At 39.8% G+C, this 24,348-nt stretch overlaps 1 protein-coding gene across 2 annotated transcripts in view; it reads right to left on the bottom strand.

The window, feature by feature from the left end:
* Nucleotides 1-1,575: 1,575 nt before the first annotated feature.
* The window catches only part of LOC134343551 (uncharacterized), a 46,255-nt gene continuing 23,482 nt past the window's right edge, over nt 1,576-24,348 (bottom strand). The window contains exons 2-4 of one of the 2 annotated variants that reach the window (XR_010017261.1): nt 23,393-23,623; nt 9,937-9,997; nt 1,576-6,103 (exon numbers count right to left, since the gene is read on the bottom strand). Coding sequence is in view for 1 of the 2 variants with exons in the window: in XM_063042290.1 (XP_062898360.1) it covers nt 2,609-3,319 (711 nt within the window). In the remaining variant the exon portion in view is untranslated. The remainder of the gene's footprint in view (nt 6,104-9,936; nt 9,998-23,392; nt 23,624-24,348) is intronic. The other variant, XM_063042290.1, reaches the window with a different exon arrangement.

The following is a 24,348-nucleotide window of genomic DNA, read 5'->3' as shown; positions in this document are numbered from 1 at the left end:
TCTGGTAGACAAACTTGAGCGGATCTAAATCACTTTTTAAGCAGGAATTGATATGTTGCCTCTCAAAACAGTTCACCACTGTGGATTTCAGTGCTACTGGGTGATAGTCATTGAGGCAGGTCACCATGCTCTTCTTGGGCACCGGTATAATTGAAACCTGCTTCAAACACAGGGGTACCACACACTGCCAAAACTAGAGGTTAAAGATCTTAGTGCACACTCCAGCCAGTTGAGCAACGCAGGACTTCAGTACTTGGCCAGGTACCCCATCTGGGCCAGGTACTTTTCGATGATTCATCCTCCTGAAGCCCGCTAGCACGTTGGCTTCAGAGACTGAGATCATAGGATCATCAGGGGCTGCGAGAGTTTATGATGGTTCCTTCATGTTTTGCCATTCAAACTGAGCATTGAAGGCATTGAGCTCATCTGAAGTGAAACCCCACTGTCCCCTATGTCGCTTGATTTAACTTTGTAAGAGGAGATAGTATTCAAGCCCTGATATCCTTCATTGATTTAAGTTTGGTCTGGACTTGCCACTTCACCTGTGAGATGGCTCTCTGGAGATTGTATCTGGACCTCTTGTAACTCTGTTGGTCACCAGACTTAAATGCCTATGATCTGCCTCTCAGCAGATTTCGAATCTCATGGTTGATCCAGGGCTTCTGGTTGGGGACACAGTCATCTACAGTTGTCTTAATAAAGTCCATTATACCATGGTGTATTCATTCAGATCCACAGATGAGTCCTCGAAGCAGCTCTGTAGCCACGCCTCTGCCTCCCGTGATCACCTCTTTGTCCTAATCTCTGGAGCTTTGCCTGTATGCAGGCAGGAGAATGGCAACCAAGCAATCAGGTTTCCCAAAATGCACTGGGGGTATGTAAACTGTGGTCAGGATCATCGATGAGAACTCCCTAGGTAAACAGAATGGATGACTTTAGACCGTTAGGTGTTACAATTTGGGGGAACATGAGATTGACAAAACATCCACATCAGAGCGCCACCGAGAGTTTATCATGAAACACACACCTCCACCGTTTGCCTCCTTTTACCTGTAAAACCTCTTTTTACTGGGTGTCTCTAGAGAGGCGGCTGGCTAGCTCCTGGCTAACAGTCACTGGACTCGCGCTGAGTAAACCACCTTTCTTGGACTCCATTCATCTCGGGTCGATACGATTTGGGTCCCACCAAACCTGTGAGGTTGGGATGTCTCACCCACCCAAACCCCGATCTGTATGAGTACTGTATAACTTACTGCTCCCATGCAATCGTCTGGCAGCAAGAAATAACAGACCAAACCCTACATACAATTATAAAGAAAGTATATTTATGAATGTTAAATTAACTAAACACTTATTAATGAAAAGAAAGAAAAAACAAAAGGGCCCATCATAATTAAACAATCAAATGAGCACATAAGTTGGAACACATCTTATTTTTTTATATATATAATTTTTATTGAGTTTTCAAAGTGATACATGAGAAAAAAAATCTACCCTCCCCCTCCCCTTAACCCTCCCCACCCCCGATATATACTCTTACCTAAAAAGAAAAGAAAAAAAAAGGAACCGCCTGAATATTGGAAGGTTTGCACATGCTCCATGGGATAAAAATAAATTTACTATATATTTGTTACTTTCCCCCAAGGAACCAAGATCTTCATCATCGGAGCTATAAATAAGGGCTCCAAATATTCAAAAATGTTACATATTTATCTCTTAAAATCTAAAACATTACTTAGCTTCTCAACTCTCGTAGTTCCCTGGGGAATCTCTTTGAACTTCAGCACGTTGCTATGTGTTTCCCTCCCAATCATCCAGGCAAAAAGAAAAAAAAAGAGATAGGTAAGATGCAAAAAAAAGAAAAAACAAAATACCCCCCCACTAATGTTGTGAATGAAGAGATACACAACACTACCCCGCTCCATTGTGCGGGTCGTGGCTATTGCCACGTTTGCACACATGAATAACATAGCGATTGGTCAGTGTTTCTTCCAGCTCCCCCGTAACAAAAAAATATATATATAATAGAAAAAAAAATTAATGTTATTATTCCCAGCTAATATTCCTCAAATTTTAACCTGTCTTCCCCACCTCATATAATTAATAATATATTTATATATTCATCCGCCTAAAAATTCAACAGGCCTAATCCTTGATCCAGTCTTCATCTTCAATCCATCTCACTCCCCTAAGTTTGTTCTTGTATCTGGTGAGTATTCAAAGAATCTCGCACAAACTCCTCCACTTTCTAGTAATCGTCAAAAAATCTATTTTCTCCACCAAGCAAGAAAATCTTCAAGGTTGCAGGATAGTGCAATATAAATTGATAACCGTGATCCCATAGGGCTTTTTTCACTGGATTAAACTTCTTCCTTCTTTTCAAAAGTTCATAACTTATGTCAGGATAGAAAAAAATTTTCTTCCCTTTTATCATCAGTGGCCCTTTTCTCTTCTTGGCAGCTTGGGTAGCCGCCTGTAGAATCCTTTCTTTGTCTTGAAATCTTAAGAATTTTATTAAAATTGATCGTGGATATTGGTCATCTTGTGGTTTTGGTCTTAGAGCTCTATGTACCCGCTCAATTTCAATTGATCGGTCTTCCTCTTTCATTTACAAGGTTTTCGGGATCCACCTTTGAAAAAATTCTATTGGATTATCTCCCTCTATACCTTCTTTAAGACCAACAATTTTAATGTTATTACATCTACTAAAATTTTCCAACACGTCCACTTTCTCCAAGAGTCGATTTCTTCCCGTGTTCCAGACAAGCACATTATTTTCTGTTTTTTCCACTCTATTGTTAATATGCTCGATTGTTCTTTCCATCTTCTGAAGATTCTTATCCATTTTATCCTGTCTTTTCATAGCTTTATCATAGCACATCTTCACGTCTCTAAGCTCTGTTCTTAATTTTCTTAATTCAGCCGTTAATTGCAATAAAGCCTCTCTTATGTCTCCATCGTCTCCTTTACTTCCAATCTCTTCCGGTTCTTTCTCCTCTTCTTCATCTGTATTCTCTGCAATATCCAATTCTGACTCTGAGTCACTTTCAGTTGCAGTGGCCGTTGGTTCTTGTAGTTTAAATTGTGTCGATTTGCGCATGCGTACTTCTTTGCGCATGCGCAATTCCGGCATCTTCTTCTGAGAGACCGCTACCGCCGCCATTGCTCCCCGTTCTTCTACGCCAGAGATAAAATGCGTCTCATCTGAAGGAGATCCAACCTGAATCCAAGGCTCCATCGCTGCAGTAGGCCCTTTTTTCTTCCCATCTCGCGGCGACTTCACAACAACAGACTTCTTCTGTTGCGGTTTACGAGGCATATCGTAGAGTAGTCTTACGAAGTTTATAAGTAGTTTTCAGAAAGTATTTATTAACTTTACTTTGTTTAAACGGTACTTTGCTGATTTTTTACGGGAGAGTTGGATTTACACGTCTCAATCCCACGTCATCATGTGACGCCCCCAGTTGGAACACATCTTGAAGTTGTCTTTAACTCAAACACTGAACCCTCGGTCTGCATGAAAGCCTACACCACCTTGCGAATGTCGCTCGAAATCCATCTCGAACAAATGAGCTCACCCCAGGAGTATTGGCCTTCCTCCTTGAAGCCATTCATCTGCACAAAGCACCTTGTACAACAGGGATGGCATCCTCAGCCATCTTCCCTCCTGTCGTCTCCTGGCTCCCTCCAAAAAGACCCTGTCTCTCACCAGCGTCCATCACAAAATCCTCTCCACCCAGCGTTCTCTAGAACCTTCTCACAATTCCATCATCCTGATTAGCTGACACAACATTCTTAAGTTGAACACCAAAGCCCCTTATCTTAACTGAAACCTTCTTGGCTACTTGGACCACTGGTTTTGGCCATGGCCTCCAGTCAATATTGGAAAGAATTCTTTCAGCCTCTATGCAATCTAGCTCAGTGGCTACTTTATTATGAATGGTATAATGAACTGGATGGGCTTTGTAAAATTTGGGTGACTCATTCTTAGTTAACACTATTTTACCCTTGATGTGTTTGAGATTTTCAATGCCATTCTTAAACACTGCAGTGGCATCATCATCTTAATTCCAGGGGATGTGGCATTCAAATTGTAGTTGACTTTCTAATCAGTTTGTAGTTGTCTCAACCAATCATGGCCCCAAAATGCTGGTCCTTCTGTTTTTACCGCATACAAGCCCAATGTAGTTTATTGGTTGTTGTATTTTACTGTTACAAATGTTATTCCCACAGGAGTTATCTTTTCTCCAGTATAAGTTCTTAGTTAGATATCTGCAGGCTTCAGTTCAGTATCCTTGAAATGCCATTCAAACTTATTTTGTGGACTAAAACACTCAAGCCAGTGTCCAATTCCATTTTAATTAATCTGCTATTCACTTCTGGTGTAAGCCATATTGTTTGTCTCTTATTGATTTTCACATTGTACATGTCAAGGCTACGCAGTCCTGTATCACTCATTACTATCAGATTTTCATGAACAGCATGCTGATTATAGCTGTTCTTGAAACTGCAACTTGACTTTTTCTTTTCTTTTCCCTGTGTAGTCCATTCATTTTTGTCTGTCCAACATGCTCTTTATATCATACGTGTCTTACTTTGTTGCATTTTCTGCAAGTTTTACATTTAAACCTGCATTGGTCGCTAGTGTATGTGAACCCCTGTCATAACAATAACACAATTTGTTTGGCTAGGCAGGTTTCTATTTAGACATTGCAATTTTGTGCTTTCATCAGTGACTGTAACTCAATTGCATCTCTGTCTGCTGTTTCAGTTGATACAACTATTTCAAATGCTCTTTTAAATGTAAGTTGTGCTTCAGTTAGGAGCCATTTTGAATGCTTTCTTTTAAGATTCCACAAACTAAACAATCTCTCAGTGCACCATTAAACCCATCACTAAACTGACAATCCTTAGACAATGTCTTCAGCTCAGTCACATTTGCTGAAATGGACTCCACTTCCTTTTGATTCCACTTATGAAACCTAAAGCATTCTGCAATCAATAATTGCTTTGATGTTCCTACATTACTTTCACAATATCAGAGAACCTATTTTCAGCTGGTTTGTTTGGAGCCGTTAAACCTCTATGCAAACTGTATGCTTTTCCACCCAATGCACACAGCAAAACTGGCTTTATATTGGCTTCAAAATAGTGCTCAATTTGCCGAGTATACAATATTCAGTTATCCTTTGTTCAATCAACCGTGTCCGTCTCTCTGATGTAGCCATCCATTTCTGCTCTTTCTTAATTTATGATTATTATCACCCAGTACTCACTATTTAAGAACCAGTGATTTTTTTCCATTGTCTGTAGTTTTTTAAAAATTCAAATGTCTCATTGTGCATTTTTTAAAACTTGAACATCTGGCTATGCTTCAACAGATAGGCAGTCGTCTCGATTCATACCACTGTTATGTTTTGTAACTCCAAACCATAGTACTAATTGAAAAAAATGTCCAGCTGGGAATGCATGCCCTAGTTTCATTTTTAATTCTAGCAAGACTTGCCCTTATGACATAATGGCATAATAATATATGCCATTTACATACTTTCAGAAACAACTCATAATGAATTACTTAAACAGAGAATGGTAAATACATAACAGGAAATTTCAATGAAAGTATGAAATAGATGTATAGTAATCACCTCTTCTTCAAAGAAATCAATGCGTTATTTACTAACTCTAGTCTCTAATAAGCCTTTTTGCCTAAAACATGAATCATGTCCCCTGAAGTTCATTGGCTATTGCTGAATTTGGCCTTATATGTACAATCAACAAAACAGCAGAACAGGAGGGCTCATAAATCCAAAGAAAATGGAAATCCTTGAAACAAGGTAGAAGGGACAAAAACTTAAATCATTCCAATGAATTTAAAAGGTAAATATCACTTTTTTTGTATTAATACAACTATAAGTTTTTAAAAAGGTGGAAGTAAGCACTTAAACAGCAGCAGTTCTTGTGGCCAAGGTACTCTCAATGTCCTGTTGGGTGGGTCATATAGCATTTTGTCAGGGCAAAAATGCAAAAATGCTTCTAGATGGTGTAAGACATGGGATATAGCAGACTGACAGGTTGTTCTCATGTTCCTATGTACCTTGTCGATCTGTTGGATAAAAAACAGATAGTTGAGAGGTAATATCAATGTACTACTGGTGAGCAATGCATCTGCATGGTGGTGGGTAATTTGCACAACAATGCGATGCCTGTACTATTAATGTTTACATCTTTTCTCTTTAGCATTTCAGAGCCTCAGAAGAAGCCACCTGGCCAGTTCCACTGCCATTGAACTACCCCCTAGAAGAAGAGGGAAGGGAGGGTAAAAAGGAAAAGAAGAAGACAAACAGAAGCCTGTATCAGCCAAAAGCCAGTTTAGGTACTGGCATTATGAAGGGCCAAAGGGCTGGATTAGAGGTATGTGGGAGAAACTTGGCATTAGTGGGCTTCAGTAAGGCCAGAGAGATAGGGAAGGTATCGCTGTTAATACTGGTATTGGTTTTGACATTGTTACTTTTATTGTCACATGTACCAAATTACCGTGAATCATTTGTCTTGCATATTGTCCACACAGATCAATTCATCACACAGTGCATTGAGCTAGAATAAGGCAAATCAATGACAGTAATGTATGGCATGTCCTAGAGAGAGAAACGTGATTGAGAGGTATGAAATGGAAGTGTACATGAGAAGGCTGCTGTCAATGAAAACGCATAATGATGCTCCATATTAGATTTATTTGGTCTGCTTGGCTGTCAAAGAGCTGTTAAAGTCAATCTTCATGCAGAGCCAGAAATGCAGCACTTCCAGTTGCTATGATGCACACCTCATAGAGTAGCTGGCTTCTGTTTCCTTGAGTTGAAGGCAAAGACCAATCTAAGTCAGTGCTTTGGGGGAGTCTCTGGCTGCTCCGTTCAGAGCTTCACACACTGTCATTCAGGAGCACGCTGCTGCCCTGAAGCCCTGAGAGGAGCCACCTAAGTACAACCCGCATACCTTGCAGGAGCATTGAGCAGAGGACTGACATCCCAGGGCACACAGTTGCCATCAGCGACCACTCGGTTGACATGAGGGGGCTGACTGTTTGCTGATCTGGATCTCAACAGAAACACAGCACATTGGAATGTTTGGTCCTTGGAGACTCTACTCTGCCCCCTCCCCAACCCCCTGCATGGTGAAAATTGAAGTTTCTGAATTTCCTAGGATGTCCACACATCTTCTCCCACTGCTGGTTCTCAGGTAGTGGTTAGCATGTTCCCCATATCTAGTTACAGGTGTCCCCCACTTTTCGACCGTTTGCTTTACAAAACCTCACTGTTATGAAAGACCTACATTAGTTCCCTGTTTTTGCTAACAGAAGGTGTTTTTACTGTTACGAAAAAAGACAGCGTGCGTAAAAAGCAGCACGCGATAAAAGGCAACGCGCGAAAAAAATTCAGCGCTCGCCCCGATCAGCCACTCTCTCCTGGATTCAGAATGGCATTCTCGCCAGCATTGCTTAAACACGTGCCTGTGAGCAGCCGTCAGCAAGATGAGTTCTAAGGTATCGGAAAAGCCTAAAAGAGCTCGTAAGTGTGTTATACTTAACGTAAAACTAGATTGATCGTGGTGAACGAAGTAAGGACAAGGTGAGATTGGCTTGTGGAAGTTGACGAAGATGATGTTGAAGAGGTTTTGGCATCCCATGACCAAGAACTGATAGATGAAGAACTGATGCAATTGGAAGAGGAAAGGATAACAATCGAAACCGAATGAGTAATGATAAAGTATGACTTTAATTTTGAAAGGGTACATTGGTTTAGGGCATATCTGCACGATGGTTTGAGTCCTTACAAAGAACTGTATGATAGAAAAATGCGCGGGGCTCAGCAGTCAAGCACACTGTTGTTTTTTCAAGACTTCCACATCAACCACAGCAGACGACGAACCTTGACCTTGACATCAAGGCAGGCAGACATAGAAGAAGATGACCTGCTTGCCCTGATGGAAACAGACGACACTCCAGTGTCCCACCACCTCAACCACCAGGCTGCGGACATATACCGATTCACGGAGAGTGTAGCGGTAGCTGGGAGGCACACAGCACATCTACAAGAAAAAAGCAGAAATAAACAAGCTAATTAATTACGTGCCAGGCGGCACCTAATTAATTAGCTTGTTTATTTCGGCTTTTTTCTTGAAGATGTGCTGTGTGCCTCCCGGCTACCGCTGTACTCCTGCATGCTTCACGAATCAGTATCGGTTCGCTGCCTGGAGGGTGGGGGCCAATGCACCACCCAAACTCCGACAACTCAGCCTAACACACCATCATCAGTGTGCTCAGCGCTGTCCCAATTCTGGTAAGTGATACTACACTGTACATACATTATTTCTACTTTATATAGGCTATGTATTTATCATAACATTCCTGCTTTTACTATATGTTACTGTTATTTTAGGTTTTATGTGTTATTTGGCATGATTTTGTAGGTTGTTTTTTGGGTCTGCGAATGTTCACAAAATTTTCCCATACAAATAAATGATAATTGCTTCTTTGCTTTACGACATTCCGGCTTATGAACCGTTTCATAGGAACGCTCTACCTTCGGATGGCGGGGGAAATCTGACTGTGGCCGCTGAGGCAGAGAGACTGTTCAATACCAGTCAAGCCTTCTCGGACTTGTGTTCCTCACCAATCACAACGATCTTCAGAATCAGAATTAGGATCAGGTTTATTATCATTGACTTTGTCATGAAATTTGTTGTTTTGTGGTAGCAGTACAATGCAATACATAAAAAATTACTGCAAGTTACAGTAAGAAATATATAAAAATATGTAAGTAGTGCAAGAAGAGAGCAACAGTTGAGTGAGTGTTCATGGTCTGTCAGAAATCTGAAGGGTGAGGAGAAGAAACCATTTCTAAAACATTGAGTGCATGTCTTCAGACACCTACACCTCCTCCCTGATGAGAAGACTGCGAAGAAGGCATGTCTTGGATGGTGAGGATCCTTAATGATGCATGCCGTCGATTGAAGATGTCCTCCATGGTGAGGATAATGGTGTTGAATGCTGAACTGTAATCAGTAAAGAGCAGCCTGACATAGTTATTGCTGTTGTCCAGGTGGTTCAATGCTGAGTGGAGAGGTAGTGAGATTGCATCCACTGTAAACCTATTGTGTTGGTAGGTAAATTGCAGTTTGTCTACATCTTTGCTAGGACTGGAGTGAATTCTAGCCATGACCAACCTCTCAAAGCACAGTAAGTATGAGTGATACAGGGCAATAGTCAATTAAGATAGGCAGATGGATGGTAGAAAAATGGAGGGTATGTAGGAGAGAAAAGTTAGATTGATCTTAGGGTAGGTTTAAAGCTTGACACAATATTGTGGGGCGAAAGGCCTGTTTTTTGTATTATAGTCATTTTTAATGACTCATATAGTCACCTTTTAAGGACTCTAACAGTGTTTTCAATTTTGTTAGAAATAAGTATTTTCACATCCTTTGAAACTGGAGTTTGTCCAGATGCCTTCAAAATTCTGGCTGTCAAACTCCTACTTACCAAGTACCTTGATAGTGAGATATTAGGTAACCACAGGCCTTTATCAAATCTTTCCTTCCTGTGCAAGGTTTTTAAGAAAGTTATTTTCAACCAACTCAGCAACTTTCTGAATGAGAACAATATTCTAGGAAATGTTTCAGTCAGGTTTTATAACAAACCACAGCATGGAAGTGGCCCTTACCAGAATTGTCAATGATGTTTTCAATAATACCAACAGAATCTCAGTTCTAACCTCCCTAAATCTACGTGCGGCATTCAAGAGAATTGACTGCAATATTCTCCTAGATCACCTTGAGAACTGGGTTGGCCTCTCTTATAGTGCCCTTAATTTGTTCTGCTCCTATACTTAGAGAGAATTTTTTTTGTCTGTCTTGGAGACCATTTTTCAAAGAGATATAGTGTACCTTTTGGTGATGCTCAGGGAAGCTATCTTGGTCCCTTGCTCTTCTCCTTATACATGCTGCCCTTGGGAAACATAATTAGAGAGCATAAACTTGATTTCCATGGTTATGTAGATAACACACAATTGTTTATTTCAGTTGAGCCTGAGAATGATAACACTCTAGCTTTTCTGATTTCTGCTTTGCCTGCAATAAACAAATAGATGAGCAATCATTTTCTAAAACTAAATTAAGATAAAACTGAAATACTTTTAGTTGTTCCAAAAGAAAAAAAAATAAACATCTTCATAAACTTGGGAACTTGGCTCCCTTGTAAAATCTGAAGTAACAAGCCTCAATGCAATCCTTGATTCTGATTTGAAGCTTAAATCTCACATAAAGAAAGTGACCCCAGAACAGCATTTCTACACTTCAGAAATATTGCAAAGATACATTTGTTTCTGTCATGTAAAGATGCTGAAAAATAATTCATGCCTTTATATTGAGTAGACTACATTACTGAAATGCACTTTCCACAGGCCTTCCAAAACAATCTATTGACAAACTTCAACTCATTGAGAATGCTATGCTAGACTTTTAACTAAAACAAGGATGAGGGAACATATCACTCCCAGTTGACACTTTTCAATGATTCAGGAACAGCTTCTTCCCCTCTGCCATCCGATTCCTAAATGGACATTGAACCCATGAACAGTACCTCACTTTTTAAATACATATTATTTCTGTTTTTTGCACAATTTTTAATCTATTCAACGTTATGTACACTGTAATTTATTTATTTATTACTATTATTATTTTCTCTCTTCTATATCATGTATTCCATTGAACTGCTGCTGCTAAGTTAACAAATTTCACGACATACGCTTATGATAATAAACCTGATTCTGATAAATGCCAGATCAGAACATATTTACTGTATTTATCGTTGCTTTTAACTAGCACCATTTTCTCTTTATTTTCATGTTTGCATTTTATCCCATTGCAAAGCACATTTGCATGAAAAGTGCTCTATCAATAAGTTATTATTATTTCTATTTTTTTCTCAGCTCAAGCTTGTAAAACCTGAGGTACAGGCATGGTCAAGCATAGTCATTTCTCAATTGCTCGAAACTTTTGGACTATTCTAGTGGTGTTTAGTTTAGTACTGTGGTTTTTGGAGATTTAGACAAATTTTCCTGTTATGTTATGTTGAACAACATAAGTATTGCTTATTGCTATTGTGTAGTGACTTTGAGAAGATACCAGTTGTAGATATAACTACTGGGAAAGTATGCACCCTGTTAATATTCCATAGTCTTTCAATTTCCTCTTTTAATTCAACATATTACTGGTGTTTTTACTTATTGGTTTCTGTATGTTGTGTGTGTTTGGAATGGTTATATCCATTAAGTATCCATCAAGCATATTCATGCTTGTTTATTTGTAATATTATATTAGGGCAATCCATAATTCCTGCCAGATTTGTAACAATGGATCACTCCTAATATAATATTAGGAGTGATACTGGACCAGGCTTGTACTTATAATAAGGTATGGTGTCTTTTATGAGTTTGGATTTTAAAGCAAGATTTTGGTGAATAATGTTTGCCACTTGTTTGTGCCTATGTAGGTAATCAGAATGAATTAAACTGCTGCATCATCTTGTAATGTGTCGAATTGTTTCTGGTTTCTCTTGGCATTTTCTGCATTTGTCATCATGAATTTGTTGGTGTTTCTTATGTATTTTTGATAATTTTGTGCATTGACCACCTGATTCTGTATTACCACAATGAACCCTTCTGTTTCTGGGAAGAGGTCCTCTAACTCTTAACTAGACGTTTGATCCTTCCTTATTGACATCTACTCTGCTCAGATCATGGGGATGTTTTCCATGGAGGGTCATGTTCTTCCATTGGTTAACTTTTTCTTCAATAGTGATAATGTCTTCATTTTTCTGGGTTGTGCTCTCATTTAAGTTTAGTGGTGTATACTTCACATCAGAATTACATGTGCTCGCAAGGAGTGCTGAATCTTGTCTTTGTTGATGAAAATACATCCTTAGAACTTTTATCTGACTGTTGTGTAAATTTTTAATGTCTGTTGTTTCTCTTCCACCTTCTGTCCTAGATAGGGCTAATCAAGTGTATATAGTGTTTTCTTAAATTTGTCATTTCAGTTCTTATTTTCCTTTGTAAATTTTCCAGATTGATTTCTAACCAATATGCCAAAAGAGTACGTTAATATGTGTAGAGTGAAAGTGTTTAACTTTGTCATATTTTTTCTATTGAGCTCAGTATGGCTGATTTTCTTAAGCCATTATCACACTATGATTTTTTTTTTTGCTTGTTGATATCCTAGATATTTATGTTTCATATTCATCTATTGGTTGTATTTTATCCTGCTGCTTGGCTTTATATTTCTACTAGCTGTATTGCACCTTTCTTTATGTTTAATGATCTGCACTTATCTAGCCCAAAGTTCATGTTGATATCTTTCAAAAATGGTTCTACAATTTGAATTAATTGCTTTTGCTTTATTAATAAAGAAGTGTATAATTTCAAGTCGTCCATGGTTCAAGTCGAAGGAGTGTCAAGGTGTAATTTATTTGGTTGTCTCTGATTTGAACCAATCTGAAGAGAAGGAGGAAGAGACAGTTGGCTCACAAATAGAAAAGCCTGGAGGCAGTGCGAGAGGGAGGATAGGCAGGTGATGAGAGGGAGGATATTCAGACCAACGGTTTCAGATGTATCTATTTTAATGCAAGGAGTATTATGAACAAAGTGGATGAGCTTAGAGCATGGATCAGTACTTGGAGCTATGATGTTGTGGCCATTACAGAGACTTGGATGGCTCAGGGGCAGGAATGGTTACGTCGAGTGCCAGGCTTTAGATGTTTCAGAAAGGACAGGGACGGAGGCAAAAGAGGTGTTGATCAGAGATAGTGTCACGGCCGTAGAAAAGGAGGAAGACATGGAGGGATTATCTACGGGGTCTCTGTGGATGGAAGTTAGGAACAGAAAGGGGTCAATAACTCTACTGGGTGTTTTTTATACACCACACAATAGTAACAAGGACATCAAGGAGCAGATAGGGAGACAGATTCTGGAAAGATGCAATAACAGGGTTGTTATGGTGGGAAATCTTAATTTCCCAAATATCGATTGGCATGTCCCTAGAGCGAGGGGTTTAGATGGGGTGGAGTTTGTTAGGTGTGTTCAAGAAGGATTCTTGACACAATATGTTGGTAAGCCTACAAGAGGAGAGGCTGCACTTGATCTGGTATTGGGAAATGAACCTGGTCAGGTGTCAGATCTCTCAGTGGGAGAACATTTTGGAGATAATGATCACAATTCTATCTTCTTTACGATGGCATTGGAGAAGGATAGGAGCAGACAAGTTTCGAAAGCGTTTAATTGGAGTAAGGGGAAATATGAGGCTATCAGACAGGAACTTGGAAGCATAAATTGGAAACAGATGTTCTTAGAGAAATGTATGGAAGAAACGTGGCAAATGTTCAGGGGATATTTGCGTGGAGTTCTGCATAAGTATGTTCCAATGAGACAGGGAAAGGATGGTAGGGTACAGGAACCGTGGTGTACAAAGGCTGTTGTCAATCTAGTCAAGAAGAAAAGAAGAGCTTACGAAAGGTTCAAAAAACTAGGTAATGATAGAGATCCAGAAGATTATAAGGCTATCAGGAAGGAGCTCAAGAAAGAAATTAGGAGAGCCAGAAAGGGCCATGAGAAGGCCTTGGCAGACAGGAATAAGGAAAACCCCAAGGCATTCTACAGGTATGTGAAGAGCAAGAGGATAAGATGAGAGAGAATAGAACCAATCAAGTGTGACAGTGGAGAAGTGTGTATGGAACTGGAGGAGATAGCAGAGGTACTTAAGGAGCACTTTGCTTCAGTATTCACTACGGGAAAGGGTCCTGGTGATTGTAGGGATGACTTACAGCAGACTGAAAAGCTTGAGCATGTAGATATTAAGGAAGAGGATGTGCGGGAGCTTCTGAAAAGCATCAAGTTGGATAAGTCACCAGGACCGGATGAGATGTACCCCAGACTGTAGGAGGCGAGGGAGGAGATTGTTGAGCCTCTGGTGATGATCTTTGTATCTTCAATGGGGACATGAAAGGTTCTGGAGGATTGGAAGTTTGAGGATGTTGTTCCATTATTCAAGAAAGGAAGTAGAGGTAGTCCAGGAAATTATATACCAGTGAGTCTTACTTCAGTGGTTGGTAAGTTGATGGAGAAGATCCTGAGATGCAGGACTTATGAACATTTGGAGAGGTACAATATGATTAGGAATAGTCAGCATGGCTTTGTGAAAGGCAGGTCATGCTTTACGAGCCTGACTGAATTTTTTGAAGATGTGACTAAACACATTGATGATGGTAGAGCAGTAGATGTAATGTATATGAATTTCAGCAAGGCATTTGACAAGGTATCACATGCAGGGATTATTGAGAAAGTAAGGAGGCATGGGATCCAAGGATCCAAGGGGATACTGCTTTGTGGATTGAGAACTGGCTTGCCCACAGAAGGCAAAGAGTGGTTGTAGATGGATCATATTCTGCATAGAGGTCGGTGACCAGTGGTGTGCCTCAGGGATCTGTTCTGGGACCCCTTCTCTTGGTGATTTTTATAAATGACCTGGATGAGAAAGTGGAAAGATGGGTTAGTAAATTTGCTGATGACACAAAGATTGGAGGTGTTGTGGATAGTGTGGAGGGCCGTCAGAGTTTACAGCGGGACATTGATAGGATACAAAAATGGGCTGAGAAGTGACAGATGGAGTTCAACCCAGATAAGTGTGAGGTGGTTCATTTTGGTAGGTCAAATATGATGACAGAATATAGTATTAATGGTAACGCTCTTAGCAGTGCGGAGGATCAGAAGGATCCACCTCACACTCAAGGCTGCTACGCAGGTTGACTCTGTGGTTAAGAAGGCATACGGTGCATTGGCCTTCATCAATGGTGGGATTGAGTTTAGGAGTTTAGAGGTAATGTTGCAGCTATATAGGACCCTGGTCAGACCCCACTTGGAATACTGTGCTCAGTTCTGATCACCTCGCTATAAGAAGAATGTGGAAACCATAGAAAGGGTGCAGAGGAGATTTACAAGGATGTTGCCTGGATTGGGGAGCATGCCTTATGAGAATAGGTTGCGTGAACTCGACCTTTTCTCCTTGGAGCGACGGAGGATGAGAGGTGACCTGATAGAGGTGTATAAGATGATGAGAGGCATTAATCGTGTGGATAGCCAGAGGCTTTTTCCCCAGGACTGAAATGGCTAGCATGAGAGGGCACAGTTTTAAGATGCTTGGAAGTAGGTACAGAGGAGATATCAGAGGTAAGTTTTTTACGCAGAGTGGTGAGTGTGTGGAATGGGCTGCCCGCCACGGTGGTGGAGGTGGATACGATAGGGTCTTTTAAGAGACTCCTGGACAGGTACATGGAGCTCAGAAAAATGGGCTATGGGTAACCCGAGGTAATTTCTGAGATAAGGACATGTTCAACACAGATTTGTGGGCTGATGGGCCTGTATTGTGCTGTAGGTTTTCTATATTTCTATGTTTCTATGATACCTAATTTTTGTTAAATTCAGTAAGTTAGAGAGCAGGTTTGAAGCTAGTCAAAAACCATAGTGGGTTCTGAGAGTCAACCTGGAAAATACCTCTGTTTATTTTGATAACAGTGGTTGTTCTTTTTTCCTGCCGAAGGGTTTCAGCCTGAAACGTTGACTGTACTCTTTTCCATAGATGCTTCCTGGCCTGCTGAGTTCTTCCAGCATTTTGTGAATGTTGCTTGGATTTCCAGCACCTACAGATTTTCTCTTGTTCTCTTCTAATTGGAGAGAGTCCACAGGAGATTCACGAGGATGATTTTGAGAATAAAGGGGGTTAACGTATGAGGAGTGTTTGGCAGCTTTAGGCCTGTACTCACCAGAATTTGGAAGAATACAGGAAATCATTGAAATCTGCCAAACGTTGAAAGATCTAGATAAAGTGGATGTGGAGTGGATGTTTACTATGGTTGGGGTATCCAGAACTAGAGGGCACAGCCTCAAAATTGAAGAACCACCCATTAGAACAGAGGTAAAGGGGAATTCTTTTAGCCAGAATATAAATCTGTGGAATGCTCTGCCACAGGCTATGGTGGAGGCCAAGTCCATATGTATATTTAAGGGGGAAGTTGATCTTCTCCTGATCAGCCAGGGCATCAAAGGTTATGGCAAGCAGGCAGGTATATAGGGTTGAGTGAAATCCGGAATCAGTCATAATGGAACGGCAGAGTAGACTCGATGGGCTGAATGGCCTAATTCTGTTCCTATGTCTTATGGTCTTATGGTCAGGTTGCCTCACACAAAGCCATGCCAGTTGTTCCTAATTAGACCATGTTTCAGAATCAGAATCAGGTTTAATATCACCTGCACATGTTGTGAAATTTGTTGTTTTGTGGCAGCAGTACATTGCAATACATAATAATTTTTTTAAACTATAAATTACAATAAGTATGTTCAGTGGATTCCAGTTAATTGGGACACATCAGGTCCAGTACATTTTGGCCCAATTATGTGGCTAGTCCAATTAGCCGAAGTTTAATGGAAATAGTTAAAAAAGTTTTTTAAAAAAACAAACTAATGTTCAACCGAGTAACAATGATATACTTAAATGAAATACAGACAAATTAGAACATTATCAATACTACTGCAGTAACATAAAACAGTGTATTAACTCCTAATGGTTATCAAGGAGTAACTAACACAGTGGGTGCTGCCATGTTCTTTTGATAAACTATGAGTGAACAAAGTCAGCGTAGAAACCTAGCGTAGATGATGGACTGCCTTCATACAATGCCTTCAATGATTGCATCCTCCAAATCTTCATTTTTATTGTAACATTCAAGATGATTATTGATACCATCAAATTTTTCATAGTTCCTAACTTATTGAAATAATGAAGTTGTGTCATTTTCACCCCTGACATTTTTTGGCTTCTCCAAGCCTGAATGCTTGAAACCATATTGAGCAAAACAGTTCTGAATTGCCTTACTGCTTATTTCCTGCCAACTATCAGTGACAAAAATTACTGCTTTTTGAAGATAAGCACACACAACTGACGCTGTTTAAAAACTGTTTACTCTAAGTAATCTTTAGTGTCTAACGGCCACACCCATGCACATGTCTGAGGTTAGCTAGAAACTGTTCAGTAACAGATTCTTGCCCTAATTAAGTGACAGATGCCACCTTTTTGAGGCATAGCCTTTTGAAGATGTCCTCGATGCTGGGGAGGCTAGTGACCATGATGAAGCTGGCTGAGTTTACAACTTCCTGCAGCTTTTTCCGATCCTGTGCAGTGGTCCATTAATAGCAAATGTGATGCAACCAGTTAGAGTGCTCTCCATGGTACATCAGAGTCTTTTGTGACATACCAAGTCTCCACAAATGCCTAATGAAATGTAGCTGCTGTCATTTCTTCTTTGTAATTGCATCAACATGTTGGGCCCAGGATAGATGTTCAGAGATGTTGACAGCCAGAAACTTGAAACAGTTCACCCTTTCCACTGCTCATCCCTTGATGAGGACTGGTGTGTGTTCCCACAACTTCCCCTTCCTGAAGTCCACAATCAAAGCCTCAGTCTTATTGACATTGAGCGCAAGGTTGTTGTTGTGACTTCACTCAACCAGCTGATTCATCTCTCTCCTGTACACCTCCTTGTCACTAGCTGAAATTCTGCTAAAAATGGTTGTCATCAGCAAATTCATAGATGGCATTTGAGCTGTGCCTGTGACAAGTACTTCTGCTACATATTTCTACAATGAGCTCACAGTGTTCTCTCCTTCTCTCTAATTCTATGCATAGTACCTTACCCAATTAGCTTGTAACATATTGAGTAAGATCTACTTCATGTCTTTGGGTATTTCAGCCTGGTGAATTACCTGATAGCTAGTTTATTAGATACAAGGTCATTGCTAAATGGAAGAGGATTTCTTGGCACTTGCAGTAACAATATTTAAGTAGTTTTTCTCTCATGTGATGTTCATGTTAACAAGCATTTTCAGGCTCAGTTTCCTATTGCAATAATTTGCAGATGAATGCCTGAAATAGCTATAATTTTTACATGATAAATCCTAGAAACTATGGAAATTATTTTCAGTTTACCAAATGGTTTAAAATGGCTTCAACAATTCTCTATAAATGAATATATTAGATTTTTGGGGGTACAGAGTATATCTTTTAACTTGCGTCAAAAGGTATTTTTTAATTATATTTTTTAACTGTACATTGCATTATAGGGCATTAGTCTATTTGTTAGGAAGCATATTAAATATACATAAGTTGGGAAATTTATCCTGTTAGTGTTTCCAAGTCGTAAATATTCAAACCAACTGCATTACCTGTGCGGCTTCTGAAATTCAATTCCAACTGGGGTAGTGATGTAAATACAAGTAAATAGAGCTCAGGTGGTGATCAACAATCATCATCAAGCTCCAAAGATTATGAACCTCATGCCCTGTGACAGGATTGATCCTTTATCTAGCTTATGTCCAGATAACTATGATGAGCCTACAGGACAGAGAACACTTGACACTTTCCATTTTATTAGATGTGATCACTGGTGATCTTATTGGGTCAGAAAGAGTGGTGACAATTCTAGTAGCCTGAGAATTAGGTTATGAATTTAAAATATTTTTAATAATGACTATAAATGTGACAGGATTTCTTAGAATGTGAATTGCGTGGTCCTGCACATTCAAATGTCATGTAATTGAATTTCCATTTCTTCGCATAAAAAATAATTTTGCTAAATCTGAAGCTAGGTTGGTAGGAGCTTGGGAACCAGAGTGTTATGTCAAATAATGTAGCATTTGGTGTAAAGATACAGTAAATTCAGATACTGTAATGGAGGATAGTCAGTGAATAGGGCATAAATACAGTCAGCTGGATGGGTTGAAATGTGATAACTTTAATATGAGAAATATGAAGAGCAAGGGTTGTAAACTTATAGAATGGATCAGTACATAAAATTTTAATGTTGTTGCCATTACCCGGACTTGGCTGTTGCAGGGGCAGGATTGGCTACTTGATGTTTTGGGGTTTAGATATTTTAAAAGGGACAGGAAGGGAGGTAAAAGAGGGGTAGCGGGTGAGTGGCATTGCTAATCAGGGAGGACGTCATGAGGAATCATCTATTGAGTCAGTGTGAGTGGAAATCAGAACCAGGTAGTAAGAAATCTTTCTATTGGGAGTTTTCTCTAGACTGCCCTAATAACAACAGGGACACTGAAGAACAGTTTTTGGAAAGATGCTATAATAGGATTGTTGTCAATAAAAACTTCAACTTCCCTAATATTGATTGGCACTTCCTGAGTGCAAAAGGTTTAGACGGGCAGAATTCATTAGTCGATGGTATGGGAGAGTACTTGATTGGGGGAACACTAATTCTGAAGGTATTAGGTAGAAATTTAGAAATTTGGGATTGTAAATTGGGACTAGATGTTCTCAGGGAAATGCATGGCAGAAATGTGGTGATTGTTTAGGGAAAACTTGCATGGGGTTCTGGATAAGTTTTGCTCATTGAGAGGGAAAGAATGGTAGGATGGAGGAAACATTGTTGACAAGAGAGGCTGAAAATTGAAACATTTAGTCAAGAGGAAGAAGGAAGCATTCTAAAGGTACCGGAAGCAAATATCAGACAGGGCTCTTGAGAGTTATAAGGTTGCCAGGAATGAGCTTAAGAAGGGACTTAGGAAAATGGGAAAAGAGAAAGCCTTGGTGAGAAGCATTAAGGAAATATCCAAGGTATTCAACGCATACGTGAAGAACAGAAGACTGACTGAAGTGAAGATAGGTTCACTCATGAATAAAGGGGAAAATGTGCTTAGAGTTGGAGGAGGTCAGAGAGGTCCTTAATAAATACTTGCCTTCAGTGTTCACCAGTGAGAGGGACTTTGTTAAATGTGAGGTCAGCATAGAACAGGGTAATGTTCTAAAGCATATTGAAGTTAAGAAAGAGGCAGTGTTAGAGATTTTATAAAGCATTAGGATAGATATATCCCCAGAGCCAGATTGGGTATACTCCAAGTTACTACAGAAGTGAAGGAAGAGATTGGTGGGGTATTGATGATGATCTTTGTGTCTTCACAGAGAATTGGAGGATGACAAATAGAGTACCTTTGTTCAAGAAGCGTAATAGGATAACCCTGGGAATTACAGACCAGTTAGTCTTGCGCCTGTGGAGGGTAACCTGATGTAGGACATAATTTATGAACATTTAGAGAAGCATAGTCTTTTTAAGGACAGTTAGCATGATTTTGCAAGGGTCAGATCATGCCTCACAAAACCTGATTGAATTCTTAGAGAAAGTGACAAAACAAATTGATGAAGATAGAGTGGTGAATGTGGTGTATATGGTTTTTTGTAAGGTATGTGACAAGGTTTCCCATGGTAATCTTATTCAGAGAGTCAGGAGAAATTAGATCCAGGGAAACATAGCTGAGTGGATTCAGACCAGCCTTGGATAAGGAAGTGGGACGGAGTGTTAGTAAATTTGCAGAAGACATAAAGGTGGATAGTGTTGTGGATAGTGTAGAAGGTTGTCATAGGTTACAACAGGACATAAAACATGGTGTAGAGCTGGGCTGAGAGGTGGCAGATGGAGTTCAATTCAGAAAAGAGTGAAGTGATACACTTTGGAAAGTCAAACTTGAAGGCAGAGTACTGTACATGGTTAATGGTATGATTATTAGCAGTGTGGAAGAACAAAGAGATTTTAGGCTCCACATCCATATGCCACTCAAAGTTGCCGTGCAAGTTGAAAGGGTAGTTAAGAAGGCGTATGGTGTGTTGGCCTTCATTAGTTGGAGAACTGAGTTCAAGAGCCGAAAGTTAAGATTGCAGCTCTATAAAACTCTGAGTAGACCAAACTTGGAGTATTGTGTTCACTTCTGTTCACCTCTTTATAGGAAAGATGTGGAAGGTTTAGAGAATGTGCACAGGAGATCAACCATGATGCTGTCTAGATTAGAGAGCATGTCTTATGAGGTTGAGTGAGCTAGGACTTTTCTCTTTGAAGCTAAGGAGGATGAGAAGCAAATTGATAGAGGTGTATAAGATTATAAGAGGCATAGATGGAGAGGACTGCCATATGCATTTCCCAGGACAGTAATGGCTAATACCAGAGGACATCCTTTTAAGGTGAGTGAAGAACATTTTAGGGATGATGTCAGAGTTACGTGTTTTTTTTTACACTAAAAGTGGTAATTACCTGGAATGCATCACCAATGATGGTAGTTGAGGCAGATACACTGGGGACATTTCATGACTCTAAGATGGAACATTAGGAGGGAGGGGTTAGACTGAACATGGAATAGGCTGATATAGGTTGGTCCAGCATTATGGGCTGAAGTCCTGTACTGTGTTGTAATGTTCTATGTTTTATGATTCAATTAGATATTTGTAAACTAGACTGAGAAGCTCTAGGCACAATGTGCATTAGTGCTCATCAAATGTTTACAATTTAGGACATGTATTCAGAACCACTGTCAGTTGCACAATGGTTATTTAGGACAGTAACAATGGAAATACAGTCACAATTTTTCTGGATGAGAAAATTTGTTACACTCTTAGAGATCCATATTTCTGGAACATTGCATTCACTGTAAAACTATTATTTAAAGAACTGCTTACCCACTTGATTCCTAATATTGTAGACTGCTGCTGTTAAGACAGAAAGCTAAGTCAAGAAGAAGAGAATTTGGAAAGCCAGGAGGACCATGAAAAGTCCTTGGCAAATGGGATTAAAGAGAATTCCAAGGCATTCTATACATACATCAAGAGCAAAAGTATACCTGAGGAGAAGATGGGACCACTCAAGGATAATTGAGGAAGTGGAGGATGTGGATGAGGTCTTAATGAGTACCTTACATCAGTATTTACCAAAGAGAAGGAGGTGGAGGATAGGGAGGTCTGTGCTGAGCATATTAATATGCTGTAGCATTTGAAGATAAAGGAGGAGGTAGTGTTAAAGCTCGTAGGGAGCATTTATGTGGATAAGCCCCCAGGTACTGATGGGATGTACCCTAGGCTATTGAGCAAGGCAAGAAATGAGATTGCTGGAGCCTTGACTAATAACTTTGTGTTCTCTCTATCCACAGGCAAGGTTGTGGGGGACTGGCAAGTAGCTAATATTGTTCCACTATTCAAGAAGAGAACCAGGGATAATTCTGGAAACTATAGAACAGTGAGTCTCACATCAGTGGTAGGGAAATTATGGGAGAAAATTCTTAGGCATAATATTTATGAGCATTTGGAAAACATTGCACTCAATGTCAGTAAGGCCAAGGAATTGATTATGGACTTCAGGAAAGGGAAGTTGAAGGAACACACAGTAGTCATCATTGAAGAACCAGCATTGGAAAGAATGAGCAATTTCAAGTTCCTTGCTGTCAACATCTCTGAAGATCTATCCTGATCCCAACATATTCATGCAATTCCAGAGAAGGCGTGACGGTGGCTATATTTCATTAGGAGTTTGAGGAGGTTTGGCATATCACCAAAGACTCTCACAGGTTTCTACAGATTTACTACAGAGAGCACTCATACTGGTTCTATCACTATCTGATATAGAGGAGGTACTGCACAGGATTGGAAAAAGCTGCAGAGGATTGCAAACTCAGCCAGCTCTATCATGTGCTCTAGTCTCCCTAGCACTGAGAACATCTTCAAAAGGGGATGCCTTAAACAAGCAGTATGCATCATTAAGGCTCTCCGTTACATAGGACATGCCCTCTTCTCATTGCTACCATCAAAGGGGTTGTACAGGAGCCTAACGACACACACTCAATGACTTAGGAACAGCTTCTTCCCTACGACCATCAATAAACCTAGGTATATTACCTCAATTTTTTGCTCTCTTTTTTTATTGCTTATTTTTTACATACATTTCTTACTGTAATTTTTTAAAATGTATTGCAATGTATTGCTGCCACAAAACAACATACTTCATGATGTACGCCAGTGATCTTAAACCTGATTCTCATTCACAAATAAGCAGATAACCAAGTTAGTGAATAAATTAAGACACCGTTTAACAATTATTAAGTTCTTGAGGGATCAACTTTTACAGAAACACTTGGTTCAATTTTTATCTTTGTATATCAATGTGAAATACCTTCAGAAGAGGAAACGTGAAGGACCAACTTTAAAAAGAAAGCAACCACCCTTCTTATTCCACATTTTTATTAAATAGGTCTTTGTTCACGTATATTATGGACACAGCTACAAATGACCTGTTCTTAAGCAATGGTAACACATATTCTCTTCATTGAATATTTTCCTGATATTTTTGCCTTTATCCATGTGCTATATTTGTTGCAATTACTCATTAAGCTACTTACTATACCTGGAAATGAATTCTGTCAATATAATAGCACCATTTTATTTATTATCATACATTTCATTTAAAAAATACCTCTTTGAGTTAGTCCTGACGAAGGGTCTCGGCCTGAAATGTCGACTGCACCTCTTCCTACAGATGCTGCCTGGCCTGCTGCGTTCACCAGCGACTTTGATGTGTGTTGCTTGAATTTCCAGCATCTGCAGAATTCCTGTTGTTTACCTCTTTGCAAAACTTGTTTTAATGGAAATATTTGTTCCTTTGTTATTGCAAAGGGGGAAATCCTTCAGTAGTCTTGTAAACTTGCTGGAAGCAGAAAAAAAGCATGGGTAATCTTAAAGGAAGGGAAAGGATGCTAGAGGTCCTCCACCCATTGGGTTCAAGGAGCCCTCCAGCCAATGGTTGAAGCAGCAATGAAGAGATGGTAATACCAAGCTGGTGAAGACAAGTACAGCTCCAGTGGATAAGCGACTAGAGGACAAAGTGTTCGTCATTATTATCTAAGGCCATTGACCAGAAACATTAGTTCAATTTCTCTCTCTATAGGTGCTACCTCACCTCCTGAGTATTTACAGCATTTTTGTTTTTATTGGAATTTGCAGTATCCTTCTATATGGTCTATTTTATCACTTGCTGCTCTCCCATTTTTCTACATTCTATTCAGATTTTAAACGCTGTTCACCTAAGAGTGCACTTCTTAATTGTGCCACCCCCCTCACTTTCATTGTAATCCCGTACATGGGGATGCCAAATAACCAACCTGTTAGCTCTCCAGCTGAGTAACAAGACCGGAATGAAAAAGAAAACACATTTGTCCTTCAATGGGACAATTTCACTCACACTGTCAAACAATGAGTGCAGCTCAGAGACTGTAATAGATCAGTAGAGGACAGCAGTCAGGACAAGAGAGCAGGTGGCCAGGCAGCAGCTCTCACAATGGATTGCATACCATTTCTGCCCCGGGAGATATATTTGAAGACTTTGATTAGGCATAAGGAAAAAGAGTTCAGTGCATTGGCAGGCTTGCCCAT

Source organism: Mobula hypostoma, chromosome 3 (genome assembly GCF_963921235.1).
Source record: "Mobula hypostoma chromosome 3, sMobHyp1.1, whole genome shotgun sequence".
In the NCBI taxonomy this organism is placed as follows: domain Eukaryota; kingdom Metazoa; phylum Chordata; class Chondrichthyes; order Myliobatiformes; family Myliobatidae; genus Mobula; species Mobula hypostoma.
The sequence above is the reverse complement of the archived record's forward strand: the minus strand, read 5'-3'. Positions and strand labels throughout refer to the sequence as shown.